This window comes from Planococcus citri, chromosome 3, assembly GCF_950023065.1.
Source record: "Planococcus citri chromosome 3, ihPlaCitr1.1, whole genome shotgun sequence".
Classification (NCBI taxonomy): Eukaryota; Metazoa; Arthropoda; class Insecta; order Hemiptera; family Pseudococcidae; genus Planococcus; species Planococcus citri.
Window position 1 is genome coordinate 71,139,209 of NC_088679.1, and position 22,652 is coordinate 71,161,860.

Consider the following 22,652-nt stretch of genomic DNA (forward strand, 5'->3'; position numbering starts at 1 on the left):
TGTTTTTTCTTTTTTTGATTTTTCTTTGTTTTTTTGCCGGCTGAGATACCCCTCCATTGTAAGGATTTCTTCCAAAGCAACTTTCGATAATAATTTTTCAATTTTTCCATTTTTTTTGAGCATTTTATTCTCAGATTTTATACCTACAGATGTAGAAAAGACAACCTTTAGGAGAGAGGAAAGGAGTGAAAAAATTTACTAGATTGTTGACATTACTTATTCGAAATGTTGATTTAAGATATGATTCATGTTAGATTAACTAAGTAAATGATTTTTTTTCAGATTGGAGATTGACGCTAGTCCTTCATCACACGTTTCCAACGATTCTATCGATCATTCAGGTAACCTCGATACTCCTCATGTCGATGCACCTGAGGTTCCCGAATCGTCATCAAATGGGAATGCCGCCACAGTCTCCAAGAAAAGAAAATTGTTCAACGTCGAAGAATTCCTCAATAGAACCGAGCAACAGAAGGTTAAAAAGAAGAAAGTCAGAAGGAATGTGGACAATGACGACGACGACGACGATAACAGAACTGAAGCTATCGATGTTGATCCGACTTCAAATGAAACCGGTTCGCGTAAAAAAATCAAAAAAAGAAAAATCCAAAGAATCGTGGACGACGACGATGACATGAATGGTTCTCAAGTCGACGACATCATCGAAGAACAGTCCAGCTCGATGAATAACAAAAGCAAAAACCGTACTCAACGTAAAAAAGACAGAAAGAAAATCAGTAAAATACTCGAAGATGACGACGATAGCGACGACTTGTTGAGTAAACCTCGTAAATCTGACGACGATTCGTCTTCTTCAGATGACGATAACTACAACAGTCATCAATTGGCCAAGAAGAAGAAAGTTCAGCCAATTGTGGACGATGACGACGACAACGATGATATCCAACGTGATGTTGAAACCAGTCGTAAGCCAATTAGTATTGATTTGTCGTCGGATGATGAAGTTCCTGATAGTTCACAGTCTGTTAGCAAAGATGAGCAGGTCCGAAAAGTCGATAATACTCGTAATGACGAAAGAGATGAAGGAATTAAAACTACCGACGGCGATGATCCTTCACCTTCGAGTAATGGAATTCGTGATGATTCGTCGCAACCAAAAATCAAAAAGAAGAAAATCCAACGAATTGTGGATGATGATGACAGCGAAAATGATGAAATTGTGGATACGAATAACGAAGTTTCTTCGAGTATCGATGTCGATAAATCTTCGCCTAAGAAAAACTCCATCAGTCTGATTGACTCGGATTCAGATACGGAAAATGTGTCTACTAAACCGAAAAAGTCCGTTTCATTGGCATACAGCGATGATTCTGATGCTGAAATGCTATCCGCTCCTTTCAAGAAGTCTGGCGGTTTGGAAAGTGACAGCGAATAGGCTTTGAGTTTTAATTTTACTACGTACGGTTTAGATTTTTATTCTATTTTTAGTCATTAGTTTTTTTTTTAAAATTACGATTTTTATGATTTGCTTTAATTTTGATTTAAAATAAAACGTTTTTTGGATTTTGTTGTTTAATATTTTTCAATTTCAGGAAGCAGAATGCAGCTTGAATAGGTAGGTGTTTTATGTAAGGAACTGAAGCTTTAAATTTGACTGTAGAAAAAATTCAACTGAGATGAGCTAAACAATCTATCCAGAATTCCTGCCATGAACATCTTTTATCTGTTTTTTTCTGATTTGATCATATCTTCGAACAAGTATTGTAGAGTTATCACGACAACTGACTGATTTCGCGAAACCATCGCGGAAACAATTTTATCTTGAATTGCGTCTTGCGTCACTTTATAAAAGTAAACTTAGAAATCTTCGAAGCACTTGTGAATTATTGCAGTGGCGTAGGTACCTACTCAGATGTGTTCTTTCCTTCGTGGCTACTTCTTTCTCTTTTCTTGGACGTTTTCGTTCTAGGTATTAAATTTTTGCTTGCCAAATTCGTTTTTATATCAATTTGTATTTTGTGAGTTTCGTGTAAGTGAGATCATTTTTTTTTTCGAAAGCTTGAGCCGAACAATGGGCTGCGTAAATATTCATAAACTGTTATTTACTTCGTTCTTCTTGATACAGGTAGATTTTTTACTTGTTAGCTTTATATGAAAAAATACTTAGGTATTTTAAAGAATGAATTCATTCATTACAATGACCTCTACTCCATTTTTAGACGGTTAATTTTTCTATGTGTTCTCTAAAAACTTTTCGTTGCCGTAACGGACAATACTATATATCTTCTGATTTCTTTTGTGATGGAGATAGAGATTGTAATGACGGAAGTGATGAAGAATCTGGGTGTCGCGAGGTAAATACTAATATCACTTTTTTCCTAAAATAAAATAGACACTTACCTACCTAGAAAAAAATGTTTGCTTCAATGAGGTACCGACGATTGTTTTGCTAATCCATATTGGTAAAGTCAGTGGTTCCACGGTGACGTATCAATTATTCATTTCATTATTATTCGTAGAATTATCCATGGATCTCTAGCAAAATGATTTTAATTTGCAACTAGGTAACAAAATTATTCTTTCAAGTTTTCAAGTCGAGTCATTTGACCATCTTGCTTGAAACAGGACTCCTTTCAAGATGAAAAAAAAAAAAAAAAAAAAAAAAAAATGGGCACCTACATAGTACTTACTCGAAAGCTGAAAATGATGAAAGATGTTTTTAACACAATTCATGTCATCTTGTTGTATACTATAATTGTTTTTTTTTTTTTTTTTTTGAATCTTCTATGCTTTACTAAAATAAGTAGGTATGTAGATAGAACTGGTACGATTTCACAAAAAAAAAAAAAAAACGAATTTGCTATAAAATTCTAAAGTACAAAAGTAGGAGGTACCAAGGTATAGAAAATTTCCCTTAATTTTTGGAAAATTCGCAGTTTAAAAAAAAAATGTTTTCTCGACAACAGCAACTCTGTTTCGATGCCATGAAACACAACAAATTATCACAAGAGCCCCATATAAGTTGAGTTCTTTTAATTGTGTCATCTTGAAACCATTTACCATGAATCGCATAGTATACGTCTTATGGTTAGCCCTGTGCTTTAAGCTCGTTGTTAAATTCCTGTATAGTGACGATTGTGGCCGAAAAAGCTTCGCATGTGCTGATAATAGCCGTTGCGTGCATCCTAACGTCCTGTGCGATAAAAATAGCGATTGCAACGATGGATCCGATGAACTGAATTGTGGTAATGAATGATACCTATGTAATTCTATGTACCTAATTCGAAACAAATGTTTTTTTATTCCGCTGCAACATTTCATAAAATGTTGTGGGAATTTCAAGTTTCAAAAATCTGGTGGAGACTATAGTAATTTTCAAAAAGTCGCTGGAGGCTCCAAAATGACTTGAACTTACCTGAAGTTATCTTCAGAGGATGTCAAACTTGGAGTGCAAAGTAAAGGAGGAGTCCCGATAAGGCCACTTTTTGGGCCACGCACAGTTATCAACTCGACTACTCTTAAAATGTTGTAATAAATGCCCCAAATACGAATCCGTGGTCAGTTAACCCAAAATGACCATTTTTTGGGCTCCAGGGGTTCCCAAAGTTGCGAATAAAAAAAGAATTTTAAGAACCACTGAGTATTATTTTCAAAAACTTTTTAGGCGTAAAATATCTGTTTGAACCCGATAAACGTTATGCGAGGTGATTTTCCTATTTTCGACCCTCATGGGCAGAAATTGGGGGGGGGTTCAATTTTTGGGAAATTTTGGAATCGCCATTTTGACCTTACCCCTTTGAACCCCGCTAAAAAGCTTTTTACAGTTTATTAGTATCCGAAAGACCTTCATCCTACCAAATTTTGAGCTCAATAAAATTTTGCGCTGGTACTCAAAAATCCAGTTTTCCAATTTTTCGTAATTTCGATATTTTGGGAACCCCTGGAAAACTAGAAACCTGCGATTTGCGCCAAACGTAACGTTTTGAGGTATATAATTACTTACTTATCTAGATGAAATAGTTTAATTAGGCTCCCTGCATGTTCGTAATTTTGGACCCTATTTTTGGAGCACCCCACTTTAGGCACCCCTAAAAAAGCCGTTTATGCATATTTTTTCAAAAAAATTGAAGAATTTACATTTGAAACAGACTAGCAAGTGATCGATAATTTTTCATTTAATTTTTCCTGTAACTTTCAAAATTGAGCTATTTTGGGTCAAATTCTGAGATTTAACTCTACTTACGAAAAGATGTTAATACCGTAATACGTATCACGTTTTCAAGATTCCAACGAAGTATGAATCTAATTTGACCCAAAATAGCTCAATTTCGAAAGTTACAGGGAAAATCAAATGGAAAATTACCGAGCACTTGCTAGTGTGTTTCAAATGTAAATTCTTCAATTTTTTTGAAAAAATATGCATAAACGCTTTTTTAAGGGGTGCCCAAAGTGGGGGGCTCTAAAAAAGGGGTTCAAAATTACGGATATACCGGGAGCTTAATTCAACTTTTTCATCTAGATTATTGAATATATACCTTAAAACGTTACTCTTGGCGCAAATCGCAGGTTTCTAGTATTCCAGGGGTTCCCAAAATATCAAAAAATTAGAAAATTGGATTTTTGAGTACCAGCGCAAAATTTTATTGAGCTCAAAATTTGGTAGGATGAAGGTCTTTCGGATACTAATAAACTGTAAAAAGCTTTTTAGCGGGGTTCAAAGGGGTAAGGTCAAAATGGCGATTCCAAAATTTCCCAAAAATTGAAACCCCCCCCCCAATTTCTGCCCATGAGGGTCGAAAATAGGAAAATCACCTCGCATAACGTTTATCGGGTTTAAACAGATATTTTACGCCTAAAAAGTTTTTGAAAATAATACTCAGTGGTTCTTAAAATTCTTTTTTTATTCGCAACTTTGGGAACCCCTGGAGCCCAAAAAATGGTCATTTTGGGTTAACTGACCACGGATTCGTATTTGGGGCATTTATTACAACATTTTAAGAGTAGTCGAGTCGATAACTGTGCGGGGCCCAAAAAGTGGCCTTATCGGGACTCCTCCTTTCGGCTTTCCATCTCCGTTTGATGAAGTTTTGTACGAATTTCGAGTTTCAAAAATCTGCTGGAGGCTTCAGAACTGCTCAAAACGTGTTGAAACAGTTTCCAATCGATTTGGCATGTCGAAAATAGGGTACATCCCAAATTTCAGCTTTCTTAAAATTTTGATTTTTCCCTCATTTTTGGCCTAAATTTGATTTTCAAAAATTCACCAAAAATCGAAAAAGGCACTTTAGCACTTGAAATTTTCACAGGTGATGAATTTTTGCCTGATCTTTCGATCTACGTTTGTACAGTTTAAAAAATTTGGTGCAAGTTCTATGTTGGAACGCAAAATCTGCGATTTCGGCTGACCTGCATGTCAACCAAAATGGCCGCCATTTTGTGAATAGGGCTATGTTTTTTTTTTTTTAGGACAAGGGCTAGAAATGTTCTTCAGGACTCCTCGTTTAAGAAAAAAGTTGCCCCGGAGGATCGGTATCGCGGGAGGGGGGTGCAAGTTAGTGAAAAATTGATGAATTATGGCCCAACTTGACCGTTTTGCAGGTGATCAACTTGATGTAGGGAATTGTTCATTGTCTGATGGAAAGTTCCTATGCCGTGATGGAAAAAGATGTCTTTATTTGAGGTACACTTGCGATGGAGCTGGTAATTGTTTCGATGGTTCGGATGAAAATGAAAACTGCACAAACTATAGTACTTAAATGAGCTCATTCATTTTAATAACTGGGTATTATTTATCTCTTCAGTTTATACTTTCACGTTTGTGTTGCCTGCTCAATTTCAGGAAACGTACCGAAGGAATGTCCTCACAGCTTTATTTATAGCCCTGCTGGTCCTATATGCCCATGTACGGCCGACAATAATGGCACATCGAATTCGTTATGTGAAAGTAAGTTGGATGGGTTTCTTTTTTGAATTGAAAAATTAAAAAAAAAAAAAAATAGCCCCCTACCTACCTTACGAATGGAAAGTGAGTGAAAGATTGATGACACGTGATTGTACGTAAATTTGTTTCCTTTTGCAGGCTTAGAGAACTGTACGGAGTCATATAATTGTGAACATCATTGTCATTCGTTCAAATACGCATACTCAAACTCATACTCACACTCCAAGTAGGTACAAACACTACTATTGCTCTTGCTACGAAGGCTACCATGTAGATCCTAATAATGTTCTGCGATGCCGAAATGATAGTGAGTATACATAGGTAGTATCAATGTCTTTCCACAGAACAAAGGTGAAATATCTCAGAAGTACGAGTTCCTTAGAATTTTCTGCATGTCTCATAATTCGTAGATGGCCAAGTTTTTGGGTGAATGAAGAGGTGGGGGGGGGGTGAAAAAGGTGAAAAAAATTCAAATTGGAAGCCAATCAATAGGAAATCAAAATTCAGCTTTCTTGAAAAACCTTGTATCACGTCCCCCTCCAAATAGGTCTAGGAGGCTAAAATTTGATGCGTCGCGTCATGCGTCCTTCCGGAAGGTGGCTTCAGGCAGGTATACAAGATTTTCTCCAAAAGGGAGGGAGGTCGATAAATAAGTCATAAGTTGTGTATAGTCATGGTACATATCTATAGAAAAAAAGAACCATTTATATAGGGGACAAAAATCACAAAATTTACTGGCTCATTTAAAAATTCTCAAGTAAGTATCAAAAAAAAAAAAAAAAAAATGTATGGGTATGTAATGGGTACCTAACCTATGTAGGTATGTAGTAGATTGCAGTTAGTAGGCTTACTTGAGAAATTTTCATATCGAATTTGAATCAACCACTGAGTTATGCTTGCTTTAGATTACCTTGAACATATCATTTTCTATACAACTGTAATCAATATAAAATCTCTAAACCTGACAACGAACCGAACATCCATCCTTACTAGTGGAGTCAATTGTACTGCTTTGGCTGCAGCTCAAGGTCATGTTTATTACGCAACGTCTCGGCTGGGTTATAAAAATTATATATTCAAAATCCCCACTGATTCGCATCTAGCAAAAGGAGAAAAACTGATCGAAACTGGTAAGTAGGTATTTCTGGATATTGTTTTAGGTTTGTGATTAAAACTTTCATCAAGTAGTAACTTTAGATATGTAGGTACCTACCTATAAACATAACGTTTACTTACCTATTTGAATACTGAGGTGGTTTTGTACATATATTGAACAGCGTGTACCTATTATGTACCTACTTATGTAGATATTCTTCATTTATACCTAGATTCAATCGTTACATCAATCGCGGTTGATTACATTACTGGTAATATATACTACATAGCCAACGGATCACTATTCGTTTGTACAAATGATGGTACAATTTGTTCTACGCTCAAGTGTTGTGATGTGGGATATGTGGCACTGGCTCCTGCGTTTGGGTAAATAAGTAGATAGATATAACTTTTCATTCATATAAATATACCTACCTACCTACCTACCTACCTACCTACCTATTCACAAGTACATAGTGAAACAGAGAAACCGGACCCAATTTTTTTAGATAAGTAGCCTTAACACGGTTTTTTTTCAAAATTTTTTATCAGAGTGGTGGGGGTAAAATTGACAAAAGAAAACATTAAACCGCCACAGCTCTGGATTGAAGGGTTTATCACAAAAACTGTTTTCCCAACCATTTGATGAAATTTTGTTGAAATTTCAAGTTTCAAAAATCTGCTGGAGACTCCAGGAATTTTCAAAAAGTCGCTAGAGGCTCCAAAATGACTTGAAACCACCTGAAGTCGTCTTCAAAGAGTGCTAAAATTGGAGTGCAGAATAAGTTTCCGCTTCTCATCTCCATTTGAAGAAATTTTCACAAATTCAGAAATCTACTGGAGGCTCCAGTAATATTCAAAAAATCGCTGGAGACTCCAAAACGACTTGAAATCTACCTGCAGTCGACTTCGTAGCGTATTGAAATCAGTTGACGGGATGAATTTCGTCTTTCCAACTCCATTTGGTGAAATTTTGTGGGAATTTCGAGTTTCAAAAATGTGCTGGAGGCTTCAGAACTGCTCAAAACGTGTTGAAACAGTTTCCAATCGATTTGGAAGGTCGAAAATAGGGTATATTCTAAATTTCAGTTTTCAAGGTCAATTTGGTAACATTTTGATTTTTCCCCTCATTTTTGCCCTAAATTTGATTTTCAAAAATTCACCAAAAATCGAAAAAGGCATTTTAGCACTTGAAATTTTGTCAGATGACTAATTTTGCCTGCTCTTTCGATCTACTTTTTTAAGGTTTAAAAAATGTCGTGCAAGACCTAGTATGTTGGAACGCAAAATCTGCGATTTCGGCTGACCTGTCAACCAAAATGGCCACCATTTTGTGAATAAGGCCATGTTTTTATTTTGAGTAACAAGAGCTAGAAATGTTACTTAGGACTCCCCCTCCAAGAAAAAAGTTGTCCCAGAGGGTCGGCAAGGGGGTGCAATTGGTTCTTATGCGGGACCCCCTGACATTGCCAATAAAGGACCTGTTTTTTGCCAAAATGTTCGAAAAATTTTACGTTAAAAAAGTCTCATTTTTGCCAAAACTGTACAGAAGTTTCTTTTCAAAAGAAATTATAAAAAATCTCAACTTTAATCAAAATTTCCAAAAAAAAGTCCCGTTTTTTGCCAAAATTATTGAAAAATATCTTTTCTGACTTTATTAAAAAAGTCCTAAAATTTTTTGCAGAAATGACCAAAAAACTTTGTTGTAGTCAAAATTCAAATGGAGGTTAGAGCAATATTCAGTTACAATTTTCACATTCTTTTCATTTCAAACACGTTTCCACAATGCTTGGTGAAAAAAAAATCCTTCAGTATGAAAATATCGCGATTAAGTCAAACTTACAAAAAGTTACCAAGAATAGACAAATTATCCAAAAATTGTTCAGAAGTCTAACTCAAAACCAGTAATTGCAGCTTTAACAAAATCTTTTTCACAGCAATATTTTATTGACCATTTCGGCATAATACAGAACGAAGTTCTTGTTACGTTTTTTCCAGAATTGTTTTTGTAAAAATTGCCAAAAAAAAGCTCCTGGTTTTGGCCAAAATGTTCAAAAAATCCTGCTGCCGAAATTGGCGATAAATTTTTGTTTTTGCCAAATTATCGACAAAATTTATTTTTTTCGTAGTTTTCAAAAATAAAACTGCTTTTGCTAAAATACATTAAAGGCAAAGACCTTTTTTTGACAAGTTCCAAAAAATTCTGTTTTATGTCGAAATGGTCAATAAAATTTGGCTGTGAAAACGATTTTGTTAAAATTTTTGAAAATTGAAATTCAAATCGAAAATTGTATTTTCTTTAATTATGTACTGATTTTGAGTTGGACTTCTGAACAATTTTTGGATAATTTGTCTATTCTTAGTAACTTTTTGTAAGTTTGACTTGATTGTGATATTTTAATTCTGAAGGATTTTTTTTCACCATAGGTAAGCATTGTATTGCATTTTATTTTTACGGTAGGTATAACGCTTCATTGATGTAAGAATGGTTGCATACTTAATCATTAGGGTGAATCGGAAAAATTCATAGTCTTTGATTTCGCTGAGATTGAAGTAAGTTTGTTGAAATCACCCTAAAAAAATTTCGGCTCCCCATGTAGCCCCTCGTTGTAACGGTGGCCCCTCAAAGTAGCATAATTTCAGGAAAAAACGATGTAAGTATTTGTATTTTGAATGTCAAGCATTTTTTTTTTCAAAAACATCCCACTTTTAAATGGGTCTGGTTTCTCTTGTATTTGCTTACATATACGTAGCAACGTAGCTCGTAGCTAGGTACAATATATGCCTGGTAGGCAGGTGATAACATATTTAATGAAAACGCTTTCTTAGTAAAAGTAAAAATTTTAAACAGGTTGATGTTCTACACCATGAAAGAACAGTACGATGGATCATACTATATTATGAAATCGAATATGGATGGCGAAGACGAGAGTATTTTCGTGGATGACATATTTAGTAATTCCAAGATTCCTATGGTAGTTGATGAGTTGAAAAAAATGGTTTTCTATTTAATGAAAGAAGATAATTTTCATAGCAATGAAAGAACTCTTGCACTTAAACCAGTGACATTTGATGGATATGGTGTAAATATACATATGCCTGTAAGTGTCTAGTGATAATGACTATACCTGTGTATGTCGAATCATGTGAGAATGTGAAATAAGTACCTATAATCTTGATCATTACAATTTCACAGATACATTCTACCAACTGGTATCCAGTAGTTTCTATCACCTTAGTGGATAAAACTGTATTCCACACCAGAGTAACTGAAAACAAGTTATATTATAATATGCTTGAGAATTTCACCTACTCGTACAGCAACTCCGAAGCTTCTTATTTTCAAGAAAAAGAATCCAGAATATTGAAGTATTTGTACGCACACAACAAACTCTCTCAGAGTTTCCGTGAAGTAAGCTTTCTCAAATTTAGTCTAAATTATTCCTGTTCATATTACTCATCTCTATTTTGCAGAACCCCTGCGCCACAGCATCATGCCCTGGGTTATGCCTGCTTCGTCCAATCTCATCTTCAAATTCTACACTAACTTATTCCTGCCGCATGGAAAATCATATTGTTTATGGAAATGATACTCCTACGACTAGCAAACATTCGAAATCCGAGTCATATTCCAATTCCGAATCCAACTCATCACCCGAACGTTTGGAAAAAGGTACTCACTTCAGTAATGTTGATCCGACAGGAAAAAATTCAAAAATCAATCATTTATTCTAATCATGGATTTGTTTTTAACGACCGAACGTTTTACAGCTGGCGAGTTACCTGAAACTTCACAGTCTCGTCAAGGCCATAACTTTTTTGCAATAGTTCTGATGTTTTTGATTATGGTGGTTGTTTTGGGTTTTGGAAGTTACTACTTGTGGTCTGACAATAGTAGTTTGCGTCAATATTATGGCTCCATGAGCATTTGGAAATGGAGCAGACATAATGAACAAGTGGAATTGGTCGTGGAAACGGAATAGATAAACTTGAACCTTATACATGGTTCAGTATTAAATATGTACCTACCTAATTAACTCGATTTGTTTTTATTTTGAATGAAAATTTAATGTATTGGAAAATATATGCTGGTAGAACTTATGGCGAGTGATTTCCTTGATTATTCCTGCTCAACGTTTTGTACTTATACCTACACATCACAGTAAAGTCAGTGTCGCACCAAATAGTTCATTATTGGAGGGGAGGGGGGGGGGGGATAAAAAAAAACAGAAATTACCAACTGACTAAGAATCACAAATTTCCCAACTGGCTCAGAAGTTGACTTGAAAAGTTCTTGTTTTTTTGAGCGGTGAGTCGCATTTTTACTTCTCGAATTTTCATTCCTAATCTTGAATAATGTTTTTATTCAGAATTTTCAAATTTAAAAGCAAGCAAAGAGAAGACTAAAGTTTTCAGAAATTCGTATTTTGAGAGGTGAAAATACGATTTTTTACGGGAGGAGTTTTTTCCTTTTTTTTGCTTGAAAACGTCAGAATTCGAATGTTTCTTTTTCTTCAGAATTATGTAGGTACCTAATAGCAAAAGAAAAATGAACAAACCCGAGTGAAGCGAGGACAGAAGCTTTCGAAAATTTGTATTTCGAGAAATGTAAGTTGTTTTTTTTTTGGTTTAAACCATCTGAACATTTCTTTAAAAGAAAGTTTAATTTAAAAAAAAAAAAACAGGCTAAAACGAGGACTATAGCTTTACTTCGATGGTTAGTAAACAATTTCTTATGCAAAGCAAAGACTTGTTTTTTTGTTGCTTCGGGATGTTAGAATTTGAATGATTTGTTTAAAATTTTGAAATATCCAAATAAAAGTAAACAGGCTCGAGCAAAGCGAGGGCAAAATATTTCAAAAATTTGTGTTTTTGATATGAGGAAATATGCCTTCATCGCCTTAGTGATGATTAAAAGAAGCATCGCCATAGCGATGATTAAAATAATAACTCCCTTAAACTGCAAGTATGGTAATGTGATAACTCCTACTACATCGCTACTCCTACTACTATGTTTTTATGACAATTCAATGTCATCGATATCCGCGGCAAGCGCATCGAACGATGCACCTACGACTATAAATAGAGCAACACGGCCACGAGCCAAACTAGTTGTATTTAAAATGGGTTGAATTACCAATCACGTTGTATTTCCCTATAAGATGTATTTCCAAACAAGTTGAACTTGAATTAGACCGTCGCGAGGTTGGTTCTTGGTCACAAAGTGTACTTATGAATGTTAGAAGCGGATGAGTACCCATTACAGGGATACTCATCTTTGACACTTTTCGTGCTATAAATTTTTATTTCAAGAGTGAAATTAATGCATTTTTCGTCAATTTGTCGACAAATTGGGGGGAGGGGGATTTTTTTCACATTATCGTCTACACATTGGTAAAATATTTCAAAACTGCAAAAATTTTCATTTTTTAGGTTTCGGATGGTACTTTTGCAGCAATTGTAAAACTTGTAATTTTTTTTTCTCGAAAATGAAAAAAGATGCCAGTCTAATTTTTTGATATGTTATTCTACATAAAAAGGACTAAAACTGAGAATTTTTTCAGAATTTTTACTCGCCGAGATCGTGGTTATATTTAAATTATAAGTTTTAAAATCGATTTTTTTAGGTTTTTGAAAGTGGCAACACTGATTTTGACATCACTCATCGATTACCCTCTCAAAGTACTACAATTTGAAAAAAAGTTCAAAATTCTATACCACGTACAACCGGAGCAATTTGCAACTGAAATTTTCCATTTTCGGCCATTTTGGAGAACTTTGAAGCGCCACAGCTCCGTCAAAAAAATCGAAAAAATGTCCGGTTTGCGTCATTCGTCATAGTTTGATGACCTCTACAAATGATCTGATTTTGAGAAAAATCGAAGACCCCTCGTGCAAAAATCCGCCGATTTGGCATGGAATGACCCAGTCTAATTCATTAACGCGAGTCGTAAAGTAGAAGCCAGAGCTTTTATTTATTATAAAATGACCCTATGGTTATTTTATACTCTATGACCTTTTGATGTGTATTTTTAATATTATTTCTGATTAACAATAAAAATATTATCACTTTCGTGTGTAAATAGTATGGGTTTTATTGGTGGTCAGAGATTATTGCTGTGAAGGGTAGATGGTATGACTGAAACCTCTCCAAGTATTGAGCTATCCTGGGCAAGGTTAATATTCCCTACCTAAGGGAATATTTCTTAACTCAACCATGTAGGTAGGAATTCAGGTAATTTCCCTCTTACCAAGTTATGCCAAATCTCACTCTATCATTTTGTGAAATAAAATTAATTTTTAAAAATTTGCTTAGAATATAATTGTGTTCTTGATGCAGAAATTCTAATATACATACGTAGAAAACCTATATTTAGACTTATGAGCGAAGCGAGAGCAAAAGCTTTCAAAAATGCGTAGATAGGTAAGTAATTGAAATGGTAAAAAATCAAGTCTTTGTGGATTTTATGAGTGTAAATCTTGCAATTCTAACTGGTCTGAAGCTATATTCTCCAACTGTAGGTAATTTGAAGTTTCCATATAACCAGAATTGAAAATGTTTATTTTTATTCAAAAAAATCAAACACTTCGTAATTCCCAAGTAATTCATTCAAGGCTCATTTTTCCAATTCATCTCTCAAGTGTTGTGGCGTGGGAAATGTGGCAAAAAAAACTTCTGCTTTTAGCAAAAATTTTCAAAACTCCTGCTTTTTGTCAAAATTGTTTTTAAGTTCTACTTTTTGGACAAAATATTGTGGGCAAAGGACTTTTTTTGACAATTTATCCGAAAAATTCTGATTTATGCCGAAATGGCCAGTAAAATCTTGATCTGGTTATCAGCAGAAATTGTCTGAATGTACAGCTTTTGAAAAAATTGTCAAAAAGAAAAAGTCCTAACGTTTGTCTGAATTTATCTAAAAAGTGCTGCTTTTCCCTTTTTAAAATCAATCTTCATATTTGTAATTTGTATATTTTTTCTCTCGATTTCCTTTTCTATTCATTTATTTTAGTTCTCTTAATAATACCTATGTTTATCACATCTACAAGGTAAAATACATAACGTACGTATACCTACTTATTTAAAATTATTTAGTATGGGTAAAGGACCTTCAAAAATGTTAAAAAATTGATTTTTTCCTCTCATTGTCAAGCCAAATTTGGATTAAGTTGGTCAATTTGTTATGGTTTGTAATTTCCATTGAAAAATATAAATATTGTATATATTCACCATTCGATTATTTTTGGAATCACTTTTTTTCATTCACTTTCATGAGACCTTAACCTGATTTTTCTATAATCGTGTAAATTACTTCTTGATTTTGGAACAATAATAGGTATGATTTTGAACCAATCCATGATCAAAAACGAAATTTAGATGACTTGTATGGTAGGTACCTTTTGGATTTGAAAAAGACTTTGTTAACATTTTTGAAAATTAAAATTAACAGGTACGACAAAAGAATAAGCAATTATTCGTGACTATGATTAGAAATATTGGGCTACTTAGAGACTTTCTTTCAAAAACCAAATTTAAACAAAAGGCAAACCAAACCTTCAACTTCAACCTTTGCACAGGAAAATACAAAAGTACTTGTACGTAGTTAGTTACACACTCGAGAAAACAAAAGATTGAATGCTGATTATCAGATATTTGCATGAATATGTAATCTTGTAACATTGATAAATTATCATAAACTGAACAACTCTGTTGATCGTTTACTTTACAAAGGGCCACTATTTCAGAAGGAGGAAGGTAATGTAAGTTTACAATGTTGAGACAAGCTTAGTGAATTGTTTCGAGAAAAATTAAAACTATCTCAGTTAGTTTTGCTTTCTATTCTTTATGTCTGCCTCGATTTTCTTGTGTGTTACGTGTTTTGTTAATAAGTAAAAAAAGTGAAAATGATTGGTATTTATAATTATATTACACGTGTTTTGATTTGTTTATTTTTATTTTACTTTAATCCAAACTGCAGAGGTAAGTTCATGACAACGTATGCAGATTTACTTTTACTTATAGGTACGAATTTGCGGTTTCACATAGGTACCTACTCGTACTCATGTTTCACATCAATTTTTCTTTTCAGTCTTGTGCGATGGAGCCAAAGAGTTTAAAAAAAGTACCATGTAAGTAATCGCTTGCAAATAAATATGATATTTACACATTTCTAAAATGTACCTACCTACTAATATTTTTGTAGGAAGTATTACCAATCAGCATACAAATTTTTGGAATCGGGTAAAACGAGATCGATAAAGAAGCTCAAAATATACTGCCAGTCAAAATTTCAGGGGGTGAAATTCATTTTTCAATTTTTGGAAAAATTTTGTGGACCAAAAATGAAAAAAAAATCATTTTACCAAACTGACCGAAAAAAATAAAATTTAGTATAGAATCGATAGGAAATGTTTTTGAACCATCTTGAGTAATTCTGGCAAGAATTTGATCCTCCTCGGTGTTGAAAAAATTAATAGATAGGTAAAATAAAGAAAAAATGAAAAGAAAAAAAATCAAAATCCGTTGAAAGGTTCTGGAATTGTTAGAATTTTTAAAACCATCACCAGTCTACTCAAGAGGTCAAAAATGGGGTAAAAACCAACTTTCAGATTTGTTTGTTTTTGCGTTCGCGAATTTTGTAGCAATTTTTTGTTCACTATTTTCAATTTCAAAAAATGAAGGAAAAAACTAAAAAGTTCAAAAATTTAGTTACTTATCAAAATTTTAATTTTTTAGATTTTGAAATTGATAACAGTGGTCTTATTGCATTCAAAAATAATCCTCCAGTTTCAGAAATTATAAAAACTTAAATTTATGGAGAAAACAATAAAATTGATCTTTGCAAAGCTTCCTTCCAACAATTCTGAAAACATGTAGTAAGTACTAAGTCATTTTGGCAAGACTTAAAACAGGTCACTTCCCGGAAGTACTCTCTCATGGCTACATCCTGAATAAGTCTCCCCGATAGCTGTGTGAGCGAATTTTCGAAAATTTCCACTCTTTAAGAACCCATATCTCCTCTTCAGGAGCACCATCAGAGCTGAAATTTTTCAAGTTCTTCAACACTTTTTTTTCGCGATCCGCCCACAGTAAAAGTACAAGTGTACATATTAAAAATATCAAGTATAGGTAAAATAAATCATGTAATTTTATTGCAGAAAATTTTGTGACGTGCCCACCCTATTACCACACACAAATATCACATACCAATGTACCAAATACATCAAGAATGAATCAAAATCATGTGTTTTTAATGGAACAGTTTTCGAATCGACGGCGATTAAAATCTCGTGCGATGATGGTTATTCTACAGATGCAATGGTATCATTTTGCAATGGCAATGAATGGATTCCACCTATAAAAGGATGCATTAGTAAGCATTCGCATTGAGCTACTTATTATGTAGGTATAAGGGTAAGGTAGCCCAATATGGATCACTGCTTAATAGGCATATGTAGACTACCGGCCGATTTCATTGACTATGAGCACTACTAGCGGGAACAAACTTTATCTGGTGTATTTTTCACAGAAAAACATAATGAGACCAAAATTCGCGAACTGAGGGGGGAAAACGAAATTGATAGGGTCAAAATCTTTTTCTTATTTCACGAAAATCTGGATTCTTGAAAAATTTTCCAGAGAAACGTTATGATGTAATTTATCTTTTATATGGAAAAGTGCTACAGTTTTTTGAATTGATTGAGACATTCTAATAGGTAATTATTCAAGGTAGGTACTTATAGTTATGATTTTTCAAAGTTCAAAGTTATATGGTAGCCTAATGGACTACCAGCTGTAGATTTGCTATGGATTTGACAATTTCTCGTTAAAGTAGTCCATATTAGGAACCCAAAGTTGACTTTTCAAATTTTGACTATTTTCATGGAAAATATTCATTTGACCCACTTAGAATTCACTCTTATTGTCTTAATTAAACATATCGTTGCCTTAGTTGCAAAGTAACGTATGTCCATCTGTTCACTTGATACCTAGTGTAAAAGTGCTTTCAATCTGGAGCGCCATCTATTGGGTTTTAGTGGTACTTTTTGGGTAGGTATGTCGAGGACATGTCCCGCGAGCATACCTACCCAATGGGTACCACTAAAACCCAATATATGGCGCTCCAGATTGAAAGCACTTTTACACTAGGTATCAAGTGAACAGATGGACATACGTTACTTTGCAACTAAGGCAACGATATGCTAACGGTGTTTCAGCAATTAAACGTATTTTACAACATTGCAGCCTTTTTAAAAAGAATTTTCATAGTAGTCCATATTAGGAACCCAAAATTCACTTTTCAATTTTTGACATTTTTCAGAAAACAATTTTTTTGGCCCACTTAAAATTTCTAAAAAATTTTGAGGCTTCGGAATATGATTAATAATATGACGTGCAAGAAAAATAAATTATAATGACCATCCTTGGATAGACCTAATAGACAATCTTACACGCATTTGAAACAACCCTTAGGTTGGCTAAAAGACAATCCCAAGGGAAGACCTAGCTATCTAGTAGCTTTGCGAATGTCTGGCGAATTACCGCCTCGCCATTCGCTTTTCAGTGAAATAAAAAAACTGAAAGTACTTTTTAAGCACTGGTAAATCTTATATATTTGAGGAATAAAACAACAAAATATATAGGTACCTAAGTCAAAACAAAGGAACAAAAAGGAAACAAAAAGATTATTAAATGAATGGGATTATCCCAGCGCTACCCTACCATTCCTATACCCCTTGGTACCGGGCACGAAAGCATCCGAGAGACAGGAGCAGCCTCACTCCATACCTACCCAAAAGGTGTAGGTACAAGGTCAGATTCCCTATTCCATAGCTAGCGGATAGGTAACCCTATGAGCTATGTACATGCACTCGTAAGCGATGTACATAGACTAAATTTTGACACGTAGAACACTCGCGTCGTTAGCTATAATTATAGCTAACAAATCCCTACCTAACAACGTCCCTATACATGCCGTAGCGGATAGGTACGCGGTCTGTTAGGTAGGTGCACAGCTCTAAATTTTTATAGAAATAACTTTTCTTCCCCCTTAGAGGAAATAAAAGTTTACTTTTTCTCGCCCTACAAATAGATAGATGTAGATACATTTTAAGCTATCAACGAAGTTTTTAGCTCAATTACCAGCAACCACGGCATTCAAAAACAAAAATTTGGTCCATATTAGGCTACTGTACCCTTACGTTTCTTCATTCATAACACTCAGTACCTACCTTTCTAACATCTTCACGATGCAGAACAGTGTAAAAAACTGGACCCTGTAAACATTCACTTGGAATGCCTTCGTGAAAATGTTTCCATCCCTTGTGATGAAAAATATCTAGTTTCTGGAGTGACAGTGCGTCCAACATGCGAACATCTTAACTCATCAGGATTTCAGTTATACCCTGGTCATCAAGAAATACACTGTCAAGAAGATGGAAAGTGGGATAATGATTTGCTTTCTTGTGTTCATGGTAACCTGTGTATTAAGCTATGTACATACTAAATGCCCATGTGCATAATGAGATGAAAACACGTCTTTCATGTTAATTTCACCCTCGCACAGATTGTGGTCGATTACGAAAAACCTTGAGCGATTCAGAAACTCCGAACATGCCGTGGAATGTCATCATTTACCAACATGAGGGAAAAGCTGTATGCTTTGGCACTATCATAAGTCCCAGAGTAATTATAACTAGTAAGTTGAAGCCTCGTATCTTAAATTTTTCAAAAAAATATAATTTTTAGAGGGAACGTGTACATATTAACCTTTTATTTAATCAAGATTTGTTTTACAAGCGTTACAAAATACAGTGATGAACACATATGTAGTATAGATAACACTCGTGGCCCTAAGATAGGGCAAAAACCTCCTCCAGCCTGCCCCATTCTTTCCTGTCTTGGGCGATCTTTTGAAAGTGGTGATGAGTCAGTAGTTTCTTAAAGTCGTCCCTCCCCCTAGCCTTCTGTTTCCCTTGCCTTCTTGCCCCTGTATTGAACCAGAAAGTGACTTTTTGTGCCCATCTGTTGTCCCTTAATCTATCCACATGACATCCCCCCCATTTTTTGATTTCACCAGTTTGACTGCGTTCCAATTATTTTTTAATTTCATTTCAATTATTTTGATTTTAATCCGATCTTTCCATTGAATTTTGAGTTGTTCTTATTTTTTGTTATACGAGTATTAATTTTGTTGACTATGTCCACGTTTCAGAACCATAAGTGAGAGTTGGGAGGACACATGTGTTAAATGTTTCAGTTTTGCTTTTTATTTTGGCTGAAAAGGAACCTTTGAAAATGAATTTTAATTACCAAAAATTTATTCCAAGCCAAAGTCATTCTTCTTTCCATTTCTTCTATTTGATAATTTTTGCACGAAATTTTTTGTCCAAGATAGATTACACTTTCTACAGTTTTAATTTTTTTCTCCATTAATAGTTATGTCATAACTATCCCTAATGCAGTTCTTCTACCATCACTTTAAGCTCATCTTGTGTTCCTGCTATCAGAGTTGCATCATCTGTGAACCTCAAGTTACTTCAGTACTCTCCATTAATCTTTAGTCATCTCTTCCCCCGTCTAGATCTTTGAAAACATCCTCTAGACTACTGTTGAACATCAGGGCGACAAAGGGTCTCCCTGTCTTACTCCTCACTGGATATCAAAAAATTCCCTGGGTATATCTGTAGGTATTCGACCTTTTAAGTTTGTGTACAGCTCTCTTATGATTTCAATGAAAGAGTGAGATACCCCCTGTCTCCCCAAGGTCAACAGCAAAAACTTGTGTTTTAGTGAATCGAAGGCTTTAGTGAAATTTATGAAGGCTATAGGTGGAGTTCTATTTGATATTCATTACTTTTTTCTATTACTTGGTTCAAGACTTGATGAAGGTAATCCATTGTGGGAAACCCCTGAGCGAAAACCAGCCTGTTCTCTAGGTTAGGCCAAAAAAGGTCTAATTCTACTTTCTAGAATTTTTGAAAAGATTCTAGAAATATTTGACTCAAGACGAAATTTTCTCTTACCCTTTGGATAAATATTAAGATTTGTATGTAAATTGTTCTTTGTATGTTGTTGAAGTAATTAATGTGCAGTGTTATTGTTCTTTACAGCTGCATATTGCGTGTCCAACATCATTTATGGTTATAAAGATTATAAATCTCTGAGCCGTCCCTTGGATCACACAGTTTTCAATGTAGGACTTTTCAGAGATTCAGCCCCACATTCTGAAAAAAATTCATCACGGTGGTTCCGTCTGAATTATTTAGCATACAAACTAGGCCTTCTTAATAAACAGCAACGTTTTACATCCTTAAAGGTAAGATACTGTATTGTACATGAATTTTGATTAAATTTTTCAAGGTAGGTAATAAGTGGGCAAGGAAATAAAGTGGGTTTGAATACCTACTTATAATTTTTGATTATTCAACATGTTGAATTACGTGTAGACCTACGGATAAAAGTAAACTAAAATGGGAAGCTGAAGTATTGAATATAGGTTTGTAGGTACTTATTGTAAACGGTTGCATTTCAGTAAATTTTTTTTTCTGTTCTCTCCTGTAGACATTACGTACAATCAATTTATCTACTCGTAATGATCATGGAGTTATTTCAAAAATTTTGAACAAATTGTTTCAAACGTGTGCTTATTTTCATTTTTTTTCTCCTGAAGTATTGACCTAGGTTGTGGTCTTAACATATTCGTAGTCTTTAAATTAAAATCAATACCTAATAGATCCGAAATTTAGGTAGGTACCTACTATTACTATTTTATTTTATAATGTTATAGATTAAAGAATTTCGTTATTTCAAGCATGGAAATCAAGACAAATCCATTTTTCATGACGTATTAATTGTAATCATGGAAAAAGAAATCAATTTCAACTCGCATGTTTTCCCAGCATGTGTTCAGTGGGAACACCCCAACAGACTAAATATTACTACTGGACAGGGCTTAAAACCATTTGGATTTTATTGGTTGTTGTGGTAGGTGGTTTTTAAAGGACTCAAAAATAAATGGTTTTTGGTTATGGTTTCTGAATTGGTTTTCCAATCACAAACCATAACGGTTCCAATTGGTTTTAAGGTTTAGGTTTGAAAGTTTTTCTGGTTCTGGTTTTGAAATGGTTTCAATTTTTTTTAATAAGGTGTGGATGTGGTTTTGGTTCTGTAATAATAGTTTTTTTTGCAGTAGTGGTGGTTTTTCACATCAAAAACCATTTCAAATTTTCAAATGGTTTTGGTGGTTGTGGTGGTTTTGATATCAAAAACAATTTTGATTTTCAAATAAATTTGTACAAAACCTAATTCAGGACTACTAAAAGTATGATTTGAGACAAAAAACCAGAAAATTTCCATCACAGGTCTGGAAAAATTGAAAAAAAATTGCAAAAACCAAAAAGAACCATTTCATGAATTGGTTGTAATTGGTTATGGTTACATTTGAAAATTGAAATGGTTGTTGTGGTTGTGGTTTTCTCTAAAGAACACAATTTTTTGGTGGTTTTGGTTGTTTCAATTCAAATTTTTTTCCCAAATGGTTGTTTTTAAATGAATTGGTTTTCATTTTTTTCAAATATATTGGTTTTTTGTTGTTGTTGTTTTTGAAATTTACAAAAAGAAGTTGAAATGGTTGTGGGAGTGGTTAAAACCAATTAAAAACAATGGTTATGGTGGTTTTATTTGGTTTTGGTTTTGGTGGTTTTAAGCCCTGCTACTGGAATAGCAAAGGTAAAGTTCGTACAATTCAAGTACAAATGACTACTGTTTATTTCGTTCTTCTGTAGTAAGATTTGTGCAGCGTCATCTGCATTATTTAACATTTTACAAATTACATACAATGGAATGATTCTTACACCTTCACTCATGATTCAAAAATTTCTTGCATGTTTGGAAAAAAATGTCGTAAGAATTCAATTTGAAAAATTTCTGTTGTTAAGGTCTTTTCCAAGAATTTACATTGGCTAATATATTGTAAATTCTTTTTCATTATGCATGCTACGAAAGTATAAGTTTTCCGCCCTCTGTGCATGCTACGAAAATGCTCTATGTTTACCCTGGTCGAAAATGAAATGAAATCGAGGAAAATTGCAGAGAATTAAATTTCCAATCGACATAATGTCTTAAGTTTGTCTTCAGTTTTTTTCTAGGAGGCTCAGTTTTCGATATATTTGCAAAAGAAAGCATAATTTCTCTTTTAAAAAATAAACTATGCAAAAAAGGTTTAACCAAAAACGAGCGTAAAACCTATTTTTGTAGCGTGAATAATGAAAAACATCTTACAATGCAAGAAGCGACGTGAAGAATATTGTTTGGTCTCGTGCTTTAACTCCCCTCGCCAAACATACTTCACTTTCGCTCCTTGTATTGTAATAGTATATTACTATACAAGAGTCGAACTGGAATTTTACGTATTTCGTGCATTTGCTTCACTCGCAATGCATTGTAAGAATTAATGCAATGAAACAAACCGATTTACGTAAATAATTAGCAAAATATCTGGTTGCTTTTCTCCTTCCCTAGGGAAGAAGAAAAGCACCCAGGGAAGAAAAAATACCGGTTGCTTTTTTCCTTCCCTTGGGTGTTTTTTTCCTCCACCCAGTTGGGTGAAAATCTGCTCTTACGCGACATAAAAACGTGGGCAGGAGATTTAACACT

General features: G+C 34.2%; 3 protein-coding genes and 1 long non-coding RNA gene across 4 annotated transcripts in view; all 4 read left to right on the forward strand.

The window, feature by feature from the left end:
- LOC135838809 (protein timeless homolog) overlaps window positions 1–1,524 on the forward strand; it is a 400,385-nt gene extending 398,861 nt beyond the window's left edge. Inside the window, exon 26 of the mRNA XM_065354583.1 lies at window positions 283–1,524. Coding sequence (XP_065210655.1) covers window positions 283–1,396 — 1,114 coding nt within the window. The 3' untranslated portion in view covers window positions 1,397–1,524. The remainder of the gene's footprint in view (window positions 1–282) is intronic.
- Window positions 1,525–1,852: 328 nt separating this feature from the next.
- On the forward strand, window positions 1,853–3,630 carry LOC135838814 (uncharacterized). The gene is made up of 3 exons (XR_010557483.1): window positions 1,853–2,086; window positions 2,181–2,315; window positions 3,091–3,630. It is a non-coding gene; the product is annotated as an uncharacterized LOC135838814 (long non-coding RNA).
- Window positions 3,631–6,046: 2,416 nt separating this feature from the next.
- LOC135838810 (uncharacterized) lies at window positions 6,047–11,089 on the forward strand. The gene is made up of 7 exons (XM_065354584.1): window positions 6,047–6,209; window positions 6,808–7,032; window positions 7,231–7,384; window positions 9,849–10,098; window positions 10,194–10,409; window positions 10,472–10,670; window positions 10,769–11,089. Exons 4-7 carry the CDS (start codon window positions 9,853–9,855, stop codon window positions 10,978–10,980), a joined length of 873 nt encoding a protein of 290 aa, XP_065210656.1. The 5' UTR covers window positions 6,047–6,209; window positions 6,808–7,032; window positions 7,231–7,384; window positions 9,849–9,852; the 3' UTR covers window positions 10,981–11,089.
- A 3,657-nt stretch (window positions 11,090–14,746) lies between these two features.
- On the forward strand, window positions 14,747–21,588 carry LOC135838815 (uncharacterized). The gene is made up of 7 exons (XM_065354586.1): window positions 14,747–14,975; window positions 15,085–15,124; window positions 16,154–16,368; window positions 18,251–18,469; window positions 18,562–18,693; window positions 20,108–20,313; window positions 20,785–21,588. Exons 1-7 carry the CDS (start codon window positions 14,900–14,902, stop codon window positions 20,983–20,985), a joined length of 1,089 nt encoding a protein of 362 aa, XP_065210658.1. The 5' UTR covers window positions 14,747–14,899; the 3' UTR covers window positions 20,986–21,588.
- Window positions 21,589–22,652: the final 1,064 nt, after the last annotated feature.